We start from the raw sequence: 24,398 nt of genomic DNA, 5'->3' as shown, positions 1-24,398 counted from the left end.
TGAAAACAAATTGTGGGTAATATACAATTTTTACTGGTTTTCACAATTGGTGTGTCTTTTACCAAAATTCAATCACCTCAAGGTGTTGTTGGCATCTACTATCAATCAAAATTAAAAAAAAAAATGATATATTGAAAACTGTGGATTGACTGCTAACAAATAGACAGTCAGGTGTGTTTCCTTTCCCCTACTGTGTTCATAGGTTAATAAGTCTGTGTGCACTTTATCCTCTTAGCTTTAAGTTCATTAGTGGTGTCATAGGCCTTATGTATATTCAAATCTCCTTTTCCCCCCTTCTCCTTTAAACAGCTACAAGCATCCTGAGAGTCAAACAAACACCCACAAACTTTTCCTGTAGCTTGCAGACGGAAAGAGAAGTCAGAGTGCAACGAGTTATCCTATAAGATACATCAGGCCATCTATAGACAGTCCATCTATCTCGACATCTACTTATGCTCTGTGTTATATACATTATATTGGTGACCCTCATCTCTCTTTTTTAACTATACTTATCATGCAGCTGTCTTCTCCCAGCTATCACATTCTCCCTCATCTGATGTTACTGGCTGTTACTATACCCAGCTCCGTCACTACTGACCTCTTATCTCTTCTGTTTTGATCTTTCGTCTGTACTCCTGCAGTTTTAATCTCCCTGCATCCTTTTTAACTAGTGGAGCATTTGTTTCTTTTTTTCTTTTTTCCTTACCCGAGCTGCTGAGCCTTAAGCCATTCAGTCTTCAGTCAGTTTTTGTCCCCATTTCAGCAGCAGGGATTTTACTCTCCTTCAGTTTTTTTTTCTATAATTAGAAGGACTCTAACAGGGACGTAGTGAGGAGGACAATATGTTCTGATGGGATTTCAAGCTTGTGAAAGATGGGGGTACTTGTCAATCTTAGGGCAAGGAATCGTTATCGCTGCACCATCTGCAAGCAAGCTGTAAATGATTATTTTGCTCATTTAAATTCAGGATGACCACAGTAGTCATTTTCTCCATCCTTGTTATGAGTTTCTTTTCTATACCACTGTTTCACAGTAATAATGGATTTTGCACTTGTCGCTGAAGGCTCAAGACCCAGAGGGCATTTAAAAAAATGTTTTTTATATTCAATTTATTCCTACAAAACAATCTCAGCCTTATTTATTTTAAATATTTTCACTTAATAATTTATCCGGCCCCACGGTAACTTTACTGCCTGAGGCACTTTTTGCTTTCTTTCTACTGAATATTGCATGTAAACAGTACGTATACTTACAATGCAGGAACTGCAAGAACATGCAGCTTTAATTACTTCATCATATTTTCACAAGGAGCAGATAATTGTGCTGATGTACCCAATTAACAAAAATATGTTGTTCAGAATGAAAATATCTTATTAAAACCATTAAAATATAAATATAAAGCGCCTTGAGGCGACTTTTGTTGTGATTTGGCGCTATATAAATAAAATTGAATTGAATTGAATTAAAAGTAAATCAGATCCGATTTATTTATTTAGTCAAAACTGACCAAAGACACCGTACGAACCACAAGGAAAACAATCAGAATTAGAAATGAAAAAACAAAGCAATGCTAACAGAACCCAAGACACACGAGCACTGGCACGTGCTGCTTTACCTGGCTAGCACCCAGCTAGCCTGCATCTATCTACAGAAGCTCCAGTCCTAGAACGGGGATTGCAATGCACCACTTGACACCGTTTTTAGCTCCACCGTTAACAGACGTGTCTTTGTCCTCATGTGCTGGAGGAGCAATTAGCACACAAAGCTTTTTCTGGCTATATTTCCACAGGAAAAATAAATAAATAAATAAAAGCCCCAAAGAAACTCTTGGCATTCACACACATTGAAAAAGCAAATTGCTACGTGAATAATCATTCGCATTATCTATGTTGTAAACAACCCAGGCTATTTTAGGGAATTCCTCAACTTGTCAATCCCAGCGGATTGAATGTTCCCCCCTCCCCCTCCACACACTTTGTTCATTTTCCCCCTCTCTCCATCAATCACCCTCTTCCTTCCTGTCACACTTCAGTCTGCTCAGCACAGCTCTCAACCGCAAGCTAGCAACCCATAATACACACAAAAACCATCAAATCCTGTCTCCTCTCCTCGGTGGCACATTCGATAACCGGTTTTCACATTTGCCGTCAAAGCCAGTCTAAGGTTATTATTTTTAGACTCAGGTGAAGTTGAGGTCTGTTCCTAAATTAGTCTTCTTTCTATTTCTGTTTTCCTCCACAGAGAGGAATAGGAGGTGGATTGTTGCATAATGTCCCCGCGCTGATGGTAATAGCACTTGATCTGGGTGAGTTTATATTTAAGCACGAAGTGACAGGATGAGATCTAAAGAGGAATTCAGACAGACGGAACTTAAAATATGCTTGCAGGCTAAGCCATCAAAGGCTCCGGGTTCAGTTAAGGAACAGCTCTGCTTCAGAAACTAGATAAATGAAGGAAAACAGAGCGCTCTTAAAAAGTATATTATTTTTAAATATTTATGAGTGGTCCTGCCACGGTAATGGCTCGATCGAAGCTTAGACATGAAAAGACGGGCTAAGTAAGGAAAGATAAGTGGTGTAAAGGGTCTCAAAAGCTCACTTTCAAGGGAATCAGAGCTCCACGTAATCTAATTCACAATTCAGTCACACACACAAAAACATAACTATAATCCAAAAACAAAAATACCATGATGGTGTTTCTGGTGAAGCTACTTGAGCTGAGTAAAAAGCAGAACTTATCAACAATGACAGCCAAGCGTACGAAAAAAGTCAACGCGAAACGAGTGGATTTAATTAGCATTGTGTCCTTCGAGATATAAATGAACTAAAAAGTGACAAACATTCAAGCACTGGCTCAAAGTTATGTGAAGACTGCCAACTGCTGGCAGCTTATGCTCTCTGAATTTTTATCCCAACCTTCTGAATGATTCTTTCTGGGTCACTGTGAGACTTCAGTGGATTTCAGCCCGAAACCATTTCAGCAGTAAATGCTTTGGCCAGTTTTCTAACACTTTTCCATTCCTTGGTTTTTGATAAGATTAGACAATATTGCATATTGATAGATATATACTGTAGTGATTTTGGTTAGAATTATAGAAATGAAGAAACAGGTTTTGAACCTGATCAGAAGCTGCTGGATTGTGTGTAAAAGGTGAATTTGCATTTTTAAAATACAGCGTACTACGAACAATGAAACAACTCTGGATGACTTGAATTCAATGTGATAAGTCTGTCCCTGCCAGGGTAACATACATACAACATGCTCCCACTATATGTGATTATGATGCTCCCATCTTTATCCTATTCTAAACTCTCGCATTTATTTCATTAATTAAATGTCCTATTACCTCATTCATTGCTTATTTTTGGATTTCCCTTCAGGTACACAGTCACCAGCCACTTTTTTGGTATACCTGTTATACTGCTTTTAAAAAAAATTGTAATCAGCCAATCACATGGCAATAACTCAGTGCATTTAGACATGGTCAAGACAATCTGCTGAAGTTCAAACCGAGGACTGGAATGGGGAAGAAAGGTGATTTAAGTGACACTGAATGATAGATGGTTGTTGGTGCCACACAGGTTGGTCTGAGCATGTCAGAAACTTCTGATCTACTGGGATTTTCCCAGACAACCATCTCTAGGTTTTTCAGAGAATGGTCTAAAAAAGATAAATGATCCAGTGAGCAGCAATTGCCAATTTGCCTTGCTGATGTCAGAACTGCCAGACTACTTTCAGCTGATAGGAATGCAACAGTAACTCAGATAACCACTTGTTACAACCAAGGTATGCACATAACATCTCTGAATGCACATCACATTGTACCTTTAGGCTAATGGACTAAAGCAACAGCAGACCACACCAGGTACCACCCCTGTCAGCTATGAACAGGAAACTGAGGCAACAGTTTGCTAAGGCTCACCAAAACTGGACAACACATGAGAAGAAAAACATTGCCCAGTCTGATGAGTCTCCATTTCTGCTGCAACATTCGGATTCACAGTTTGGCATAAACAACTTAAAAAGATGGATCCATTCTTCCTTGGATCAACAGTTCAGGCTGGTGCTGGTGGTGTAATGCTATAGAGGATATTTTCTTGGCACCCATTAGTGCCAAATGATGCTCATTTGGGCCACCACAGCCTACCAGAGAATTGTTGTCGACTCTGTCCATCCCTTTATGACCACAGTGTGTGCTCATTTTCTAATGGCTGCTTCCATCAAATAACACACCATATTTGTTATTTTGGACATGACATGTACTCAAATGGCCTACACAGCCACCAGATTTCGATCCAATAGAGTACCTTTGGGATGTGGTGTAAGGGGTGATACATATTATGGACATGCAGCTGAGAAATCTGCAGCAACTCTGTGATGCTATCATGCCAATATGGATCAAAATCTGTGAGGACTGTTTCCAGCAACTATGCAATGATGAATTAAGTTAGCTTGGAAGAGAAATGAGGGTCCAAGAGGAACTAGCAATATGTACCTATAATAATAAATAAAGGCCGGTGAGTGTATATGCATTATGATCCACCTGTCTGTGAGGGTGGGGAGTAAAGATGTGGTTTTGAAGCTTGAACTAAATGGAAAACACAAACTAAAATAAGTTTGTGTTTCCAAAATAAGCTTCAAGAGAACTGTGATACAAACTGGGGTGTAATGTAACTATGAGTGATTTTTTGCACACAGTAAACTGAAAAGTGAAAGTAGGCATATAGTAGGCACACAGTACATACCTGCTTATATTCTCCAATAATGGACCCGTTCTTCTTAATTTCTGATTCAGACTTATCGAGCTCTCGTCTGCACATCTCCTTCAGCTGTAGATAAAACACAGAGATACAGTTAGGCTGTTACATGGCAGAAACCAAGGACAGAAGTGGGGCCCCAGAGACTGTGTGACTGCCATGAAATGTAAAGGAGACATGGAAAGGTATTGGCAGACTTTAAGTTCAGGGCAATGTCATGGCCTCTATGCAACCTCTACTCAAGCACATGAATCAGTCACAGTTACACAAACTCAACAACACTACAGACACTTGGAGGACAACGTGAAACATGCACAGGATCAGAGGGCAGCAGGGTCTGTACTCTCCATCAAAGAGAATCTTTACTTGAACTTGAGAAAATAACCATCAAAGACTGACTGACAACCTTTGATATCTGAGGTTTGACAATACAGGAATGTGGTTTTAAAATAAATGAGATTCTGTATCTTTTTTCTCTCACTGGAATCGTTATTGCATTTCTGTAGCAACAGATACATGATCTGGACAGAGAAACCATAGTTATTGTTCTAACCATTATTAAACATGAACAGTACTGAAATAAGAATTTACAGCTCAAAACGTTACAAAATCCTAAATCATTTCTATTTCTATCCAACTCCCGGCTAACTGCATACTACTATCAGCTAGTAAGGTGTTTGACATTTCAACTCAGAAGTATTTGCATCATTTTGAATTTCTGTGTGAAAAAGAAAAAAGAACCACAGTGAAATGCAAATATTGGCCAAGTTTTAATAAGGGTCTGTCTGCTGCAAATAGCTCTACTTCAAATTTGATTAAGGGCAACTGCAAGCTTAGCACAACCACTGGTGGCCTATTAAGGAGGAAGAGATGCCAGTGCTGCAGCACCAAAACAGCAACAACTAGCTTTTTTTGTTTGGCTCATGTTGTCACTACATTATCAGGTCGATATGTATGGACAGTGAAAGTAGTTAGAGGAGTTACTTTATTCCAGAGGGAATCCTGTAAGATAATGGATTACTTTTGGACATTATAGTATCAAGTGAAACTTAAATTTTCATAGGGTTCTGTGCAGTCATGAAAAATTAAGTACACGACATAGAAGCCATAACTTGAAGTCATAATTTTCTGTATGACTTTATCTGTCTTCATACACTCTTCTTTATAATGGTCCTTCAGTTCATTGAGGTTTGCTTAGGATCATTATCCTGTCGTATGATCCAATTTCAGCCAAGCTGTAGTCTCACATTTGACTCTAAAATACTTTGGTATACAGATGACTTCATAGTCAACTTAACGAGTGCAAGGCACGCAGGTCCTGTGACCGTCAAAACAAACCCAAATCATCACGCCTCCGCCACTGTGCTCGACAGGTATGAGGTGCTTGTGTGGATATGATTGTATACAGCAGGAGTCTCCAATTCCAGGCCTCGAGGGCCGGTGTCCTGCAGGTTTTAGATATAACCGTGGGTCAACACACCTGAGTCACATGATTAGTTCGTTACCAGGCCTCTGGAGAACTTCAGGACATGTTGAGGAGGTCATTTAGCCATTTCAATCAGCTGTGTTGGACCAAGGACACATCTAAAACCTGCAGGACACCGGCCCTTGAGGCCTGGGTTTGGAGACCCCTGGTATACAGCATTTGGTTTCGCCAAAGTGGCACTGTGCACTATAGCCAACTAGGCTCCACTTTGGTCTCATCTGTCCAAAGGGTATCGGTCTAGAAATCTTGTGGTTTGTTCAGAGGCAACTTTGTAAATCGAATCGACTGTTCAGTCATGTTTTTTAAATTGTGTGGTCATGAACTTTATCTTTTAAGATGCTAACTGAGACCTATAGTCTAAGATGTACTCTTTGGGTTTCTGTAGTTTATTTGATCATTAAACAGTCTAACCTTGCTGGGACTTCCACTAATGGGAAATTATCAAAACCTCAGCTTTTTTACAGAGGTGGTTAGATTTGTAGATCATCAGTTAATCAATTGCATTTGATTAGCAACACCTGGTTGCTACTTACTCTCTTAATTCCTGTGGAATATTATATTTTGTTTTTACTGTATGTAGGTATATCATAAATAATTAGATAGCTTGTAACATTTTCAGAATGTAGCAATAGCAAGCAGCCATCCATTTTCTTCCACTTATCTAATTCTGGGTTGTGACTGGGCTGGAGCCTATCCCAGCTGCCATAGGCCAAAAGGCAGGGTACACCCTGAACAGGTCGCCTGTCTCTGACAGGACTAACAGAGAGACAGACAACCATACAAACTCACATCCACACCTCTGGCCAATTTAGAATCACCAATTAACTTTACCCCGATCATGTTTTTGGAATGTGGAAGGAAGTCAGCATATCCGGAGAAAACCCACACAAACACAGGAGAACATTAAACTCCACACATGAAGTCTCAAGCGGGCCAGTGGTTTTATTTTTCTTAAAATATTTCTGTAATTGAAAATATGTGGAGTTGTATGTATGTGGAAATGTGTCTCATGCAGAGAAACTGGCTGAGAAGCAAATATACAGCCAGAAGGACATGTACAAAAAGATGACTGTGCTTAACATTTCCCAAGAGTCTGATGGGGATGCAAGGCTTCAGGTATGACAGGGGTATATTCATCACATAATGGCTGTTTTGTAAAGACTTGAGGTCAGAAAAAAAAAAGCTGGTCTCATGCTCACTATGAGCTGTGCTTCTAGCTCAGGAAAGTTTCAAAGAAAAGCAGCTCCACACAGCCTGTCATACCCTCCAAACGACAGAGACAAATAGAACTTCATTGACTGACAGTAAATCAGCCGATGCAATATTTCTTGTGAATCAAAACCAGCAGAGTCCTGGACCTGTCCATAATAAAAACTGCTCAGTCATAGCAGGTCACATCAATATTTCGACCTGGTCTCCCTCTTGGCCTCAGACCAGAAAGTTAAGCAGCTTCTTTAACCCAAGACTTGTATCAGCAGTTGCTTCCTGCTCTCTGTAACCCTGTTTCTTATGACATTTCGAGGAAAAACAAACACATTAGGCATCAGCAGGAAACGTTTTTTCCCCTGGCTCCGTTTCACTGTAGATGAGAGCGCGTTATATGCTCTAACCTGTGCAGACTCTTCCTCCAGCCGCCTCTTCTCATCCTCCGACTCAATCAGCTTCTGTTTGGTCAGCAGCAACTCTTTATTTAGGGCGTCCGCTTTCTCCTCGGCCTGACACACACATGCACAGACACACAAAAGACACCATAACCCAGTGCTCAGTAGGTCAATGGAAGTCAGACTCGCCCTACTTTCTTCTTAGTTTTCTCTCTTTTTTCAAGGAATTGAAAAAAAAAGTTTCTGTTCAAAAACACTTGCGCTATCATCTTTGCTATAACCTTTTTTTAGACGTTCTAACAGAAGTGACAAAAGACAGTTTAACAGCCCCACCCAATCATACACAAATATTCTTCTTCTTTGGCTTACATTGTCAAGGTCTTTGCGCAGGGCTATCTTGCTGCTAACTAGTTCATGTGCCAAGTCATCATTTTCTTGCTCCAGACGCATGTTGGCCTCTTGCAAACGCCGATTCTCCCGCTAGATGGTGAATGTAAGAGAAAAAAAAAGCAGTGTTTAGAAAGAAGAAAAGAGAAAAACAACCACAAATCAACACAAAAATGTTAAGAATGAAATAATCAAAGAGTTTAAGACAGACGACACTGAACACGGAGAAGTGACGATCCACCAAAGAGGAAGGAAAGCGCTGAGATAGCTGAGCAAGGAAATGGAGTTAAGTTTGATTGTGCAAACATCTCTTACTGGTTCAGCAGTTTCCAGAGCGATGCGACAACACACATAAGAAACCGAGAGTATAAAAGTTCACTCTGATCAGGTGAAAACATAGCCGCAAAGTAAGAGATGTCTGTAATGTTTAACAAGACATAACTGGTTTGTACATCATTAACAGCAATCTACAGCTGTAGTGGGAATAAAGTAGGAGCACTTAGCACAATTTCTAACACCTTTCCTTCTATTTCTAGGTCAACGTTTCCATCTTTGTTAAAACATTTCATGTCTGTGTCACTTTTCTTTTTTTTAAGCCGTCTGATCCTGATCCATTTGTACATGGATTTACATATCCTTGTATAAAAATGTGAACTACACAACTCCAGCTCTCCTTTTATTAACACTACTATGACTCAAACTGGCGTGAACATTTGACTTTACGGTAGAGCGGATGAAACCCTCTTATATGGCAAAAATAGAAACACCCCAAGATCAAAACACGTCTTTGGACGCGCACAAAAAAAAGAAAAAAAGTGATGGATGATCTTGTAGTGTACAAAACCATCTTGTTACCCTTGAAATGACATAATGTATACTTAATGGCTTTTCTATGGCCTTGTAGTTTTTATTTGCTGAACAAGGACTGTCAAGGTCCACAAGAAGTATAGATTTACTTTGTTCAGCCATGAATGTCACAGAATATAGTCACTGCTACACCACTATGTGGTAATCGTCGGGATGACACATAATTCATGAATACTGAAATGGTTAAACCAACCAACCAATCACTAAAATAATAATATTACTATATAAAAAGACAGAAAACAATATAAACAAAAGTTAAGCAAGATCTGTATCATCCTAAATCTAATAATATACGTTTTCTGAAGAACTCTAATCTGAACAGACATAATTTTAAAAAAAAATTTTTACTGCTGAAAAGTTTTGCAAAAATGCATCTATTGTAAGTCATTTAGTAACCCACCACAAAGGCATATTTACATATCAACAAAAACATGACATTATGAGCTATAAAAGCATGGAACAATGATTGTAAACATGAAATTTGCTGTCTTGGAGCTCATTTTTCGACAGTGAATAATTCATACATTATATTGGTCAATGTGAAAATATGTTAAGCCTGCAGAGCAAAATAATTTTACAAACTATCCCAGACACAAAATCTCTGTTTTTACACCAACTGCTCCTACACAATCAGGATTATATCAGATATTATCATCAACTTGCGCAGCCTATTGTCATCATCTTGCCTAGCAACCACTGACCAATAGGCAAAAATGACCCATTTTTAGTATCTATGCACCTTTAACACTTTTTAAAAGCATTGTAACATTTGTATCTCACGACAATGTCTAATGTATTTCCACAAAAGAGTGAATTAAGCGTGATATATTATAATCACATCACTTCATAATGTATTTTAAATAGTATGCACCTACAGCACTATATGAGAGCATGCCATCTTTTTAATTTCACAGCAATAACATCTAATTTATATCTCTAAAAGTTGAATTATATAGACCTAGCAACTAGCCAGCAATGAGCTGAGACTGCCATATAAGCAACATCTAACACCCCTACTCTTGTAAAACTTTTCTCAGTGTTAAGCATATCACTTCGCCAACAGAACAAACAAGCCAAACAATACTGAAGCATGGGTATGTATAGGTACTTTATGCCATGCCCCTTTTCCCCAGAGGGTCGCCATGGCAGATTTGTCCAGGCAAGTCTGTTAACCACTACACCACAGAGCAATGCAATGAATGCACAGAGCCAAAAGAAATAACGGTTCTGTGTATTTGGTAGTGGAGAAAGATCAAAACATTCTGGGGAAAGATTAGAGTGACACGTGAGAAGAACCAACATTCACAAAAATTATATAACATTTTTTGTTTTTTTTAAAATGCCCTGCCCAGCAGATAAACAACAGACATAAGAGGAGGAGGAAGAGGAAGTCCAATGGAATAACGGTTTGTTATGAACCATGCAGTTTTTGTTCTGCCGTATTTTTATTGTTATTTTAAGTAATGCACTGTGCCAGACATTTTTTTCCTGGAAAAGGAATGATGAGACTGCTTTATGCCAAATAGGACGAGTATATCATTCTTGTTTTGGCTGGTTTCTTTTTCCTTTTGCCATTATTTTTTTTAAAGAAAAATATACTCATCATTTTTTAACCTTCCTGTATTGAACATATCAAGAGACAAGAAAAGGGACTGAAATATTTTGTTAGAAAAACCACGTACCTCATATCTCTCGATGGGGGCCTCCTGTTGCTCTTGCTGCTCCCGTATGGTGTGGTACTCCTTTTCATATTTCTTCAGTTTCTTCTGGCTGATCTGTTGAGCAGAAAGAGCAAAACAACAAATGATGAAGAAAGGAAATACAACTAGCTTACTAAGTTTGGTTTAATGTGACAGCCAGTGGAGAGGTTTTCAAGTCTTTTGCAAACAAAGACAAGACTTTTAATCTTTGCTCGACTGCAGCTTTATTTATTCAAGTCCAGCATTTGAATAACATGTAACAACACACGGGGTGATATTACTGGCCAATTTGCTACTGTTCGTAACATCTAATCTTACCAGTAGCAATTTTTAAAGAGATGAAATTAATATTGAGCAGAATTGAAGTCATCTCACTGGTGCGACCCTCCACGATAGACCCAGCTTATCATGTGGCCCCTTGGGAAAAGTAATCGCCCACTCCTGATGCAGACGTGTGAGATGTGTGGATTTTCAATGCCCTTAGTTAAGTCTTCACAATCAATGCACTACAGTGTTTGCATACTTTGACTATATACTTTTCCCCATGTTGGAATCTCAACATTCATTACCTAATGATGTTGGAAGACTGAGGTAGCATGACCTTCATGCTGTTTCGATTTAAGCACATGTGTCTTTATGCATTCTCTTAGTGTGTTTGGTTGCACGTTCTCCTCCACAAAGTACAGAAGGTTATTCAGGGCAGCAGGTCTCTAATGCATCTGATCTTTTATTGTCTTTTTTCTCACATCTACGGCAAAAATTTGGTTCTCCATAAGCTCCTAATTAAAATGCCAATGAAGTACAGAGAGTATCCACAAACCTCCCGAGTCCAAAGTTTTTTAAAAACAGAAAATATTTTTCACTTTGAAAGGTTTCAATCAACTGCAACTACTAACACTGTATGTAGGTGCACAAACATATCTGCACACGCATGCTCATGTGTAGTAGCTCAAAAACAGAGAGCTATAAGGTAAGAACACCACCTGCACCAAACTTTATTTTTTTTAAGTGTCCAAGAAAAAGTCAAACTTTTATGGTTTTATTTAAATTTCTGGGGTAATTTGCATATATCAGCATTAGAAGTCATAAGGCTGGCAGATGAGAAGAGGAAGTAGGTGCAACAAATGAACACTGAGACAACATAAATGACCTGGTTTGACCCTGAGATTATGTCTTGAATACATTTTGTGAACTGAATGCAGAATACAAGTATTTATCTCATACTGACTTTAAAAATCTAATAATGATAATGACCTCTGACTGCAGTTAAGTAAATAGTTTGCAGACTCCCAACCTGGAAAGATACTTAGCACTGCTTTAACACTGCTGTGAATATAATGTAAAGTTGATAAGATATATAACAGATAATATAATTTAGATCACAGGTGTCGAACTCCAAGCCTCGAGGGCCGGTGTCCTGCAGGTTTTAGATGTGTCCTTTATCCAACACAGCTGATTTAAATGGCTAAATTACCTCCTCAACATGTCTTGAAATTCTCCAGAGGCCTGGTAATGAACTAATCATGTGATTCAGGTGTGTTGACCCAGGGTGATATCTAAAACCTGCAGGACACCGGCCCTCGAGGCCTGGAGTTCGACACCCCTGATTTAGATGATACAAATGGCCTTGTTTAGGTTTTGTATCTCTTATAGTTCAATGACTTAGGAAGCAGGATGTTGAATTTTTATATATATTAATTTTCCAATAATGTTGGTTATTTTAAAAATATGAAATAGGGTACATTAAGAAACTAAAAAAGGGGAAGGGAATAAATTTGACATTCAATGATGAAAGTTATGAAAGTTGAACTACGAGAATAAATTTGGAGACATTTTTTATAATTAATTTCAAGATTCCGGTCACCTTAAAGGAACCGACCTAATTGTTGCTACTTTGACTTCCCAAAATGAAATAAATACATTTTTTTTTTAAAAAGGGGTGTACTTGGAAAAAGATCACATAAAGTCAAATCTAAGATAAAGCTTCTAAGACAGCTGCAACCCAGAACAATTTGTAGTCAGCCAGTATCTTCAGTCACTTCAGGTTAGTTACTGATACAGCCAGTCATTAGCCCACATTGCTATCCAAGCTTCAAATTACTCTGCCTTGACTGAGATTTAATTTCCAGTGAAGTCATTACAGTAGTCAGTGACCTCAAATGAATTCTTGGAATTATTTTCTCTTGCCAGATAACATACTTGCTACGGGGAATCCCTAAAGAAAAAAAGCAGCACAGATAAGTGCAATACTCAAAGACAGCATATAGAAGGAGCCAAATAAGCCAAAAGCAGCATAAGCTAGAAAATCTGTGTTTTTCTGGTGGTTATTTATGATTTAAATTCAGAAGTGATACCTCTGATTTATTTCCAGCGGATATTTCTTTGCTGAAGATCATTACATGATCTGCCTGCTGCCCAGCTGTCTAACTGAGAACCAAAAACTTCAAATCTCTCGGCCTGCTGGCTCCTTTACAGAGTCTGTGCTAATAAATATCTCTGCCCAAAGTTACCTTCAAAGTCAGGTCCTTTAAACTAGGCCAGACAGTTCAAAACGGGTCAGGACACAGGTGCGAGTGCGCCTGTTTGAGATACTGAAAAAGATACATGTGTGTTTGATTTATCTGTTAAGGTTGGGGTAAAGCACTGCAGTGACACCTAGTGGTATTCGAGAAACACTGCTTGAAAAAATCTTTTACTTTTGTGCATAATGATCCGCGAATGATCAACTAATGATCATATATCACATACCTGGTACCATATATTTTATTTAATAATTTACTGTTCAGTTGGGTTTGAGGTTTTCTGAATATTTTAAGAAAATCATCTGTTTATTCTTATTTATACAAAATATGACAATAAGACACAAGTCTAATATCTTTAAGAAAAAGCCAGGTTGAGCACGTATAAGTACTACATGCTCTGCTTTAAACTAACCTTCATGCTACAGGCCAGCTCCATCAGTTTCTTTGCGTTTTCCTCAGAGCGGTACCTCTTCGGAACAGGGACACGAAAGAATTTGAGAGCACCCTCGAAGTCTGTTTGGATTAGATCATCTTTCGATGTCTGGGGAAAAGCAGATAAAAGGTAAATTAGACATAAATTTACATTACTCAAGCCTAAACAGCCTGTCAAGGAAAGACTCATTTCCTTTTTTGTTAAATGAAGAAACAAATCTTAAGACAACATCCTGGGTTTGGTTAGGAACACATGAGCACTAAGATAAAGACTGTCTTTGTGGCCAAGTCTATAAATCTATGGTAAAATAAAAGTTGTTCCACAGATTTTTTTTATTTTGTCTGTTTATTTTATGGATGGAACTGTGTTCTTCAAGCACAACGTCCCCTTAACAAAAAGCATGTGCCCTGCTTTTAGCACAGAACAGAGGGGTGAGGCTGCACATGTCTCACATGCATAAACCTTTCAGAATTTGAGGTTCTGTTGGCACAACCTCTCCATTTCTGTTTCCACTCAAAGGTTCTGGCCATCTTTGTATGCGCATTGGTTTGATGCTACAGTCACACTAAGGAAGACAGCGGTTGGAGCAGCACGACCAAATTTATTGCAATGAACTTGTGATCTCGTTGACCTTTCAATGGTCACGTCGAAGACGGGGACCAGGTCAGTAAACCACTTGCAGTCAGCTGCCATGCTGAACGCAACTTTTGTGTTTTAAAAATTAGACTGAACTTATTTGCAAACCTTCACCAATCTGCTTGAGAGTGATTGCAGTCTCAGTCTGAGTTGGAGACAAGCTGCCTCCTGCCAGACGACCTGCATAAACACCTTGCGATAGAAAGTGTCTGCCCAGATGTTGAGGGTGTTGCCAACAACACAAATGCAATCTACACACAATCACCAACCAATTTTACCTCATCACAAGGAGGTTGCTGTCCCATTTTCACTTTGTGTGGCTGAACAATAAAATAATTTGTTTTTTGTCTGGGCTTTCTTACCTTTAGAAGTGCCAAGGCCACATTGAAGATTACACTAATGCCCTGAGGGGGAAAAAAAACCACAAAATTTATTGATTAATTACTGTTGTTGATGTTTTAATGAAAAAAGTGACTGACAAAAATCACACATAAACTTTGTCATATGCTTATTCTTAAAAATATAAAACACCTAAAGTACTTTCATAATAAAATCCCATATTTAAGCGGTGTGCTTATTTCTAGGGATATAGTTTTACTAAGTTTAATTTAATGTGGATAAGCACAGCGGCTGCTCCTTTTCTTCACAGATGATTTGTTAAAGCGGTCTGACTTAATGGGGTAACTTCATATCTCTCCACAGGATCTGAAGACAGCTGCTCAGCTTGGACCGCTACACCGGAAGGTCAGACTTTACCCTGGTCTGAGTTATTGTGTGATCTGAAACAGGTCTCCCTGGGTCTGGTCATAAATTCCTAAATCTTGAACCACATCCCAAGTCCTGCTGCTTTCTTCCACCATCACTGGACTGACATCATTCAGCAGATTAATGAGACGAGGGTTTCCCTATATTCAGAGTTTCAATTCCCAGGGTAAAAAAAAAAGGTATCTATGGTAGCTACGGTGCTGTGAAAAAGTCTTCGCGCCCTTCCTGATTTACTACAGTTTTTTTTATATTTGTCACACTTACATGTTTCAGCTCATTAAACAAATTGTAATATTACACAAAGATAACCCAAATAAATTAAACTGTGATTAACCTAATTTTTTGAAGAGCTGAGTTCAGTTTTAGTAAACAATACATTTGCATAATGACTAAAACCAGCAGCAGCTTCTTGATCATTAATGATCAAGAAGCCGACCTCAGCTGAGACTGAAGAAGTCACTTGGATGAGTGACGAAACGTTTCTTCCACTAAAAACGCTACATCCAGATGAATCGAATCAACTTTTTGGGATTTCTTTACCTGGATGATTGAGCATCCATCAAGACATCTTTGTCTAATATCTGAATTTGTTTGATGATCTGAAACATTTTAGTGTGACAAGAAAAGAAAAATAAGGAAATCGGGAAGGGAGAAAACCCTTTTTCACACCACTGTCTAAAATTATTTTCAGAATCCTAGGTGATTTCCTTCTTGAGTTAAGATAAGATAAGATAAGATAATTCTTTATTGTCATTGCACGGTCATACATAGTACAGTAGTACAATGAAATTGGAAAAACTGTCCTACGTCGGCACTACATATAACACAACACGACACGATATGACACATCACAACGCAACACAAACAACACAACACAGTATATTAACTTAGAAATAAAAAAGAAGAATAAGTGTTATGTGTATTGCACACTGTTATTATTGCACATTAATTATTATTGCACCTTGTTATAAATATAAATATTATTATTGTTATTGTTTTAAACATTGTTACCTCCCCCTAAAAAAAGTCCAGGCAGGTAGCCAATCAGGTCAGCTATTTGCATTGATCAGGGCTATTGCCCTGTTGTAAAAGCTGTTCTTGAGTCTGTTTGTTCGGGACCTCAGCAGCCTGAACCTCCTGCCAGACGGCAGCAGCTTAAACACCCGGTGTCCTGGGTGTGTACAGTCTCGTAGGATGCTGCGTGCCCTCTTGAGACAGCGAGTGCTGTACAGGTCCTTCAGGGAGGGAAGAGGACGTCCAATGATTTTTTGGGCCATATTGATGACCCTCTGGAGTGCCTTTCTGTGTGCTGTGGTGCAGCTGGAGAACCATACACCGATGCAATATGTCAGCACACTTTCAATGGAGCAGCGGTAGAAAACGGTCAGCTTCGTTTGAAGTTATCACTTCAACCGATTTTCAGAAGACTGGACCTCTGACCTTGACCTCGAGGTTTAGGTCACAGAGATTCAAACTCCTCCAATATTTTTTGTAGATACACCTATGGTATGAGTTTAAAGCTCCTATGTCGCTTCATTCTCGACTTATCACATTCACAAACTCGGGTGTCCATGTCACATCAAGTCACCTGCCCGTTCGGCAGGGTAACCACAATACCCCATCAGCCTTTAACAGCTGAGGGCTAAAAAAGCATTTTTGTGCCATGAGTTAATAAGTCATTACCTCTGTCGATTGACGTCACTGAAGTTTGTGTTTATATTACGAACCTCGCACAGCAGCAGGTCGATTATATGGAAGACCATGTAGAGGGGGAACTTGGCTGTGAAGAGAGTGAGGAACCACTGTGAGGCGTACATGTGAGCCTCCAGGCCCACATTCAGGAAATGGTTGTACAGGTCTGGTATATATTCCTGGAACAGACACATTGAAAGCAAGAAAAGCAAGAAAGACACAAAAGGACATGGGGTTAGAGAAGCAGATTGAAGAATGTGGAGGAGGAAAAAAAAGGAAGATGTAATAAAGAAAAAAAAGATAGCATATGGGGGGAAAGGAAGGAGAGCAGCAAGAGGTCACTTCAATTCTACTTAAATGCTAAGTAATACACCTTGCTGGTCTTATGTATTACATTATATAATAAAATAGTATATATCAGTGTACAGGTGCGCAGAGCATTCAGTTATACAAGTTTATATCATACAAACCTGCATAAGTCTCTCAAGCTGAAAGAACTTGCAATGAAGATCTTCAAAGTTTTGCTTGAAAAGATCCCTGAGCCCATAATCAAACATGATCTTCACCAGGACACTGAATGCTTGCTCCTCTGGCATCTAAAGAAAACCAAGAGATTCACTTATTAGTGCCTTAAGTCAGCTCAGATGCTGAAAACAAGGGTTTCACATGAAGTTAACTGCAAAGTGCCTGAAGTAATTCTAAAATGTTACTTTGCAAAATCCTCTGGTCGGATGCTTTATAAAAATGGCCATTGTTTGTACACTAGGTGGCACTGTAGGCATTTCTCTGGACCACAGGGGAGTTTTAAAACAAGCTACAGGTTTCAGATGATCACTGTGACCATATTGTACCAAAAAAAAAAAATCAACCCCAACATTAAAGCCTTATGACTATGCAGAGTTCTGCAGTTAAAACTTTTGCTAGAGACACATGCGTGGGGGTTACTGCGACATATACTCCCGAACACAACAACAAGATTAGGACGCTGGTCTGGACTCCAAACACCTTAGATCCCAATGAGCAGTTGTAGGATATGCTTGGTCCCAGACAACACAGCCCATCCCTAGAGGAGACCTGTTTATTCCCCAGAGAGTGAGAGGTGTGTTTTGGCAGTACAAAGGGAGAACTACTCAATATTAGGCAGGTGGTTTAATGTTGACGTCTACATTACATAAACAAATAAAATCTCTAAAATGTCCTTTTATAGGTACTTATTGACCAAGTTCTGAGAGACATTAAACATAGGATGGAAGATGTAATAAATGAAGCCAATCCTCTAGTGTTTCTGAAAGCTGGAAGGGTACTGATGTCAAAGGAAATAAAACAGCCCCGCTCAGCTCTTGACACTATATTTGAAATACTTTTTTTTCCCTGGACATGCTGGTATGTAAACTCACGTGCAACAGCAGCACTGCAGCCAAGAAGGACTGTCCCTGGCAGTACCCGATCTCCTCATCGTAAACAGAATAAGCCTAAAAAAAGAATGCAGACAGAAAGAAAGGTAACAAATTAGTGTCACGATAAATAATTAAAAAAAAGAAGAAGAAATGAAGAAATTAATGTATTTGTATAGTATAGCATATGTCTGTGAATAGTATAGCATACATTGTTTTCTAAAGATTTGGGAAGTTACACCAAGGCTACAAAGAAATGTGTAAATACTGATCTTGTGCTGCATTTAATTGATGGTGAGAATGTAATTTGTATACCGTATGTCTACATTTATAAGAAACATTAAACAAAACACATCAACAGAACAGCCAGTGACTGCCCACAATTACAGTAAGTCAAACAAAATGAAATAAATATTTTATTTTTTCACCCTCAGCAGGCTGGTTTGGCTACAGAAAACTTAAATTATAATGTGTATGAGCTGTGTGGCAGTATAATAATGAAGAAAGACTGAATAGGACCTAAAGAAATCAAGTCTAACTGGATAGATTCAGAAACAAACAGAAAAGCAAGAAAAAAGGGGTCTGAAAGAAATGTTGGTATAAATGTTATGTATTAAATTGCTTTGGGAGCTAGGGAGAGAATCAGGCGAAAGGGCTGTAGTGGCCTACTGAGCTACAAACACAAATTATGAGCATGAATCAAACGGACAAAGTGTGGATCAATCCATACACGCAGGAGAGGGAGGGCCCGCTGAATTATTTAAACACACCTGAGGAGGTGGTTGTCTGGGAAGAGATGGATGTCCTCACATGAGTTATGCATAATAAATGACATGAAACTAAAAACTGAACGCACTGCAGTCGGGACATTCGTGACGAATTATGGAGGTATAGCTTCAGATGTATGTATGCATACTATTGACGGACGTGTTCGTTTTCATGAGAAAGAGAGCACCGATGCTCGATGATCAAAACGCCAACATTTTGAATCAAACACACACACCAAACTACGCGTTCGATTTAAAAACTTGTTTTTCTTTTCTAAACAGGCGGAGACTCTTATGAACTCACTGAACCACCCAGTAACCCAGTGAGAGAGTTAATTAATGAGCGGTTGATTTTAGCGTTGGCACCTTCCACTACTGCTCTACAGACCTACTGTAGAGCCAGTCATTTAAATAGTAATTATATCATATTCCAGAGAAACGTGATTCAATTTCACATGGAGATTATCTGCATTTCGAACAGGTTTCAGGAATAACGACAGCTGCAACCTAACCAACTGTTGGTTTCTCACCTGTAATTACATACAGTTTTCTAAAAAACAACTTCCTGAGTGGCCCTGAGTTTACAAATCTATGTCAGGACAGAAGCTGTCTACTACTGCTGTTTATACTTCTTAATATTTAAAATATTTTGTGAATATTAGCTTTGATTCAATTTCATATAGTATTTTGAGTCAAATCACAACAACAGTCGTGTCAAGGTGACCTGCAGTAGTGGTGCATAAACATCTGGCAGTGAAGTGAGTTGAGTGATAAAGGAAAAAAACTCCACGCATGCAAAGACCACAAAATGCTGCCTTTTATAAGCAGCAAAGTAAACTGGCAGATGTATATTAAAGGTACAGTGTGTAAAATATCACTGTAGATGTCAGTAGATTGCAGATTGGCCACCATTCATTTGAAGTGAGTGTAGGATGTCAGTCCTCCATTTATCTCAGCTGGAGTCCACGTCTATTCACTCTGCAGGAGGCTGTAAAACTATGTGAAAGGAGTCTGATACGAGTCGATGAGTCAGTGAAACCCACTTCTGTCTCATACTGAGGTGAGTTGTTGAGCATATCCTGAAATTTTCTGTCAGTAAGTGCTGCTGTTTTGGCCACTTTTAGCCGCCATTATTGAAACGGTCTTTGAAGCGGATCTGACATTCTTGGACTCTGACACTGAGTGAATAACCTCCCTCACAATGCGAGACTGTAATAAAACTGTTTAAGAGTTGCCAAGATTTTTAGGGCATCTGGTCCCAGCATTAGTTGGCATTATGTTAAGGCTTACATTAGCTGCCTTATAACCAGCTGTTGTTGTTTAGCCAGCTCGTTGTCAGATTCCCAGACATGGGACGGTCGCATGTCTAATCTGCTGACAATATCAGGAAAAAACAAGCATGTTTATGCACGTTTTCATGTGTTTAGGACATGAGGCTCGAGGTGAGTAGGAAGAGGACGAGGTGGAAATGAGGGAGCAGGGAGAGAAGAAATGGATGAGGCAGACATAATAAGAATGGGATAATTAAAATATCCATGTATGAATAAAGTTTAAAATACCTATTTGTGATCTTTAAATTAAAAGTAAGTTATGAGGCGTACTATGTATGTGGCCGACCTCTAGCCCGAAACATAGAACAGAATTAGGCAGAACAGCGACGTCCATCTCAGCTGCTGTATGCTCCTATGTATTTCTAATGGATTAATTCTAAATTTATGACAATTCACTGATTATTTTAAGATGTAACTATACACTAATCAAGGTCTATTTATGAGTACAATGTTCTTTTTTTCTATTGAATAAACTAAAAAAAAAAATGACTCATTGTAACCTTTAAATGCAAACATATCAGATTATCCCCTGGAGTGCCTCTTGAAAACCTTTAAACTGTGAACTAATAATAAAATTTAACATTTATAATAAGTGGGAGCGTCATTTTAATCATCCCTACTTAAGCCACTGGCCCCTTGAAGAGCGCTGTGAAGCATTACTACTATTGTTCTTGACCCAGTTTATCACTCCCTATTATTTCTTCATTATGTGTATTTTGTGCTGTAAATTTGCATGCGGCAGAAGTCAGTGTGGGGGAGAGTGGGGAAAAGAGTGCTGCCGATTTGTTTCTGCAGTTCTGCTACAAAATGGTTTACACCTCATTTGGCATACAGCTGTTGCAGTAGCTTTGTGCACTGTGTGAATCCATTTTAATGACTGCCTGGATAATGCCCTCTGCTGACTTCAGAGAAAAAATTAACCACCTTCTTGTGTGTTAAGTGTTTCACCTTGCAGATCTTGTAAAGGGAGTCTTGTCCATCCCCTCCAGTGTCTTTGAAGTAGTCGTGAGCTGGGAATGTCCGGTTAATGTCCCTGGTGATGGCGCTGTCCTGAGGGGACTCCTAAAAGTGAAAAGAGAGGAGAGAAAGAGGTTAAAGTGGACTGAAAGGAGGTAAAGAGGCAGAGGCAGGGTGAAATTCAGTAACTAAAACATTCAAAGCCATTTTTATTATTGGGTCTCTGCAAAAAGAGAAAAATAAATCCGCAGAGACCCAGCAGTGGTCCGTGCTGTCGAGTATTTGCTGGCCTCACACATTACTGAGATTTACAGTATGGGGCGGGAATAAGAAGGACAGAGTGTTCCCTTCCACCGTACAGACTGTCCACAGCTCTGTGCCTTTTTATTTGTCTGTATCTGCCCACCCCACTTCAAATCTAATAATGACCACTTCTTCTTATACATAATATAAGCACTAGTTTCTGATGGTATAGTACGTATGCAAACAATAGGCAAATAACACAAAACAGATATTGTTATTTACTTGGTAAACGTGTTCAGTGAAGCAAATAATATACTAAGAGCTTTGCTTTTACCAAAAGTGGAAACTAAATGGTAATTTCATTTGTGAAATGTTGCATGTAAGTACACACTTGCTACAGATTAAATTCTTGGTTTGGTGACCTACTTGATGTCAACTAGATGGTCATTTGGGAAGAAAATAAACTGAGACTGAAATACTTTACAGCAACTATAAACTGAATTTAACAACAGCATCAAGTTTAAGACATATTGTCTTTAGAGAGGGATAGATGGATGGCTTAAGCAGTTATTATCCAAACTGCTGTCTGCACTTAAGGTTTTGCTATTGCACGCTTTTTTTCTATAAAATTGAAAGTACATGCCATCAAGGTTAATGATGTCACTGTAAGGAAAAAGCAACAGTTAATGAAATGTAATACTATCAGGCTACTGTAATGCAATACAGTTATATTTGGTCCCAACATCAATATTTTAGACAAAAGTCATATTTTATTAACCTGATAACCAAATTTTGCTAGAAAAACTCAGAATTCAAATTCAGAAAAACTACTTGTAATTTATTATTATTATGACTTGGATTAGATAATAGTAATAACTTTCATAGCAAGTTTATATAACCAGTAAGATATTTCACTAGACAAAAATGCAAGGGAGAACAAGAAGATTCATAAATTTATCTTCTTGGGAGTATACAAAATTTTCCAAATCCATCTAGCAGCCCTGGTATATTTCAGTGTAGACCAACTAACTGACTTGGGTCATTCAGCAGGACAATGCAATGGCATGGCCGACTCAAAGTCCAGACCTCAACCCGACTGAAATCCTGTGGTGGGACCTTTAGAGAGCTCACCATAAACAAATGCCCGCAAACCTCAATGAAGTAAAGCAATGTTGTAAAGAAGAGTGGGCCACAGCTTCTCCACAAAGCCTGATAAAGTCATAAAGAAAACTATTACTTCAAGTTATTGCTGTTAAAGGTGGTCCTACAAGCAACTGTACTTTTCACAGGACCGCGTGGTTGTATGTGTGGAGATTGCACACAGTACATATACAAGCCTGGGGAAACTTATTTCTTTGGCATATCACTTCACAGAGTGGATATACTACACACACATAGATCAGTGAATAATATAATCTAAACTAGCCGTGCTTTGAAAAGATTAATCACCACTTAATTCATTATTCATCACAAGTGAATTTCAGAGACACGGCCTCTAAATAACAAATCTTACTCTGTAACTCCCCATTTGTATACAACACATCTAACACACTTTTAAACATTGGTTTATGTAGCATTTGTGGGTAAAATAAGTATAAATTTGGGATTATGTATTGGGTGATGTTCACTGAACTTTGTAATCTGGTGCCAGGACCATTCTCTCATGCAAAATGAGGGAGCTGGCGCAACGAAAGAGGGATACACAGTCAGCGATGTGAAGCTATAATATCTCAGCCAAAAATGTTAAATTAACTATTTTTTGTAATTGTAAGACTCTATTCATACATGTAGGAAAATGTTTCCATTACATGCTGGAAATTCAGAAACTACAACTCGAGTTACTTGTTTTGGGTTTTTTTAAACCATTGCTGAAGGGTACTTTAGCAGGACTAAACCTTTATTAATCCCTACAGGGGATCAAATTCTGTCCAAGAAAACAATCCAGCAAACCCATCCTCAAAGTAGATGTAAACTTAAAAGAGAACCCTTCATTTAAACCGTCAGTGTTTTCAAACCACTCGTGCTCTCTTTGTAGCTAATTATACCTTTTTGGTCACTCTGTTACTGTACCCATCAAGTCCCTCCTTTTTCCGAGGTTTCTGTTCCAACTTCCACAAAGGAAGAGAGCGTAACAAAAATAATGCAAGTATGAGAAGAAATGCAGGAAGAAAGGGATATTTAAACAAAGCAAGCTAATGGGGATAAGAGACCAACAACAGTGGTCCACTCCACGACTAACACCACACCCTAAAACACACTGAGTGTGTATACATGTATGGTATTGTGTGAATTGTAGACCTTGGGAATATGGGATGAAGACATTATGTTCTGTTCTCCATTCAAACGACTGTTTTAGAGTAAATAATTGACCTTAAGGTTGAGGTTAAATGAGGTTATGTTGTGATAAAGGTTGGTGTAAGGATCAGGCAGTTAGCTGTGATGGTTAAAAACCAGGGAAGGTGTTAAGTCAGTGAGTGAAAGTGATTTAACTAGATGAAATTCAGAGTCATTTTGGTCACTATAGAGTTGGTTTTTTGGTTGTCACAGAGCTGGAGCTCTGAATTATACTTAGCTCTCCTTCAATCTGACATATACAGTAACATATGTAATTATCTGAGATTAGTCACGTTCACTTTTAAATACGGTCACCTTGCTAGTAGCAGGTTGGACCCCCATTTTACTTCAGAACTGCCTTAATTCTTCACGGTATGATTCAACCAGCTGCTAGAAATATTCCTCAGAACTTTTGGTCCACATTGACATGACAGCATCACACAGCTGCTACAGATTTGTCAGCTGCACATCCAAAGGTCCTCTATTGGATTAAAATCTGGTGGCCTCTTGTGGAGGCCATTTGAGT

At 38.7% G+C, this 24,398-nt stretch overlaps 1 protein-coding gene across 2 annotated transcripts in view; it reads right to left on the bottom strand.

Annotated features, from left to right (window-relative positions):
• LOC116312186 (rab GTPase-activating protein 1) overlaps nt 1-24,398 on the bottom strand; it is a 77,298-nt gene that overhangs the window by 7,469 nt on the left and 45,431 nt on the right. For both annotated transcript variants that reach the window (XM_039614546.1, XM_039614547.1), the window contains 10 exons: nt 21,287-21,400; nt 18,244-18,318; nt 17,317-17,442; nt 16,882-17,025; nt 14,752-14,793; nt 13,733-13,861; nt 10,781-10,873; nt 8,214-8,324; nt 7,854-7,958; nt 4,746-4,829 (listed from right to left, as the gene is read on the bottom strand). In XM_039614546.1, the coding sequence (XP_039470480.1) occupies nt 4,746-4,829; nt 7,854-7,958; nt 8,214-8,324; nt 10,781-10,873; nt 13,733-13,861; nt 14,752-14,793; nt 16,882-17,025; nt 17,317-17,442; nt 18,244-18,318; nt 21,287-21,400 (1,023 nt within the window). The remainder of the gene's footprint in view (nt 1-4,745; nt 4,830-7,853; nt 7,959-8,213; nt 8,325-10,780; nt 10,874-13,732; nt 13,862-14,751; nt 14,794-16,881; nt 17,026-17,316; nt 17,443-18,243; nt 18,319-21,286; nt 21,401-24,398) is intronic.

The sequence above is a fragment of the Oreochromis aureus genome, linkage group 7 (assembly GCF_013358895.1).
Source record: "Oreochromis aureus strain Israel breed Guangdong linkage group 7, ZZ_aureus, whole genome shotgun sequence".
In the NCBI taxonomy this organism is placed as follows: Eukaryota; Metazoa; Chordata; class Actinopteri; order Cichliformes; family Cichlidae; genus Oreochromis; species Oreochromis aureus.
This window is presented reverse-complemented; position numbering and strand designations above follow the sequence as displayed.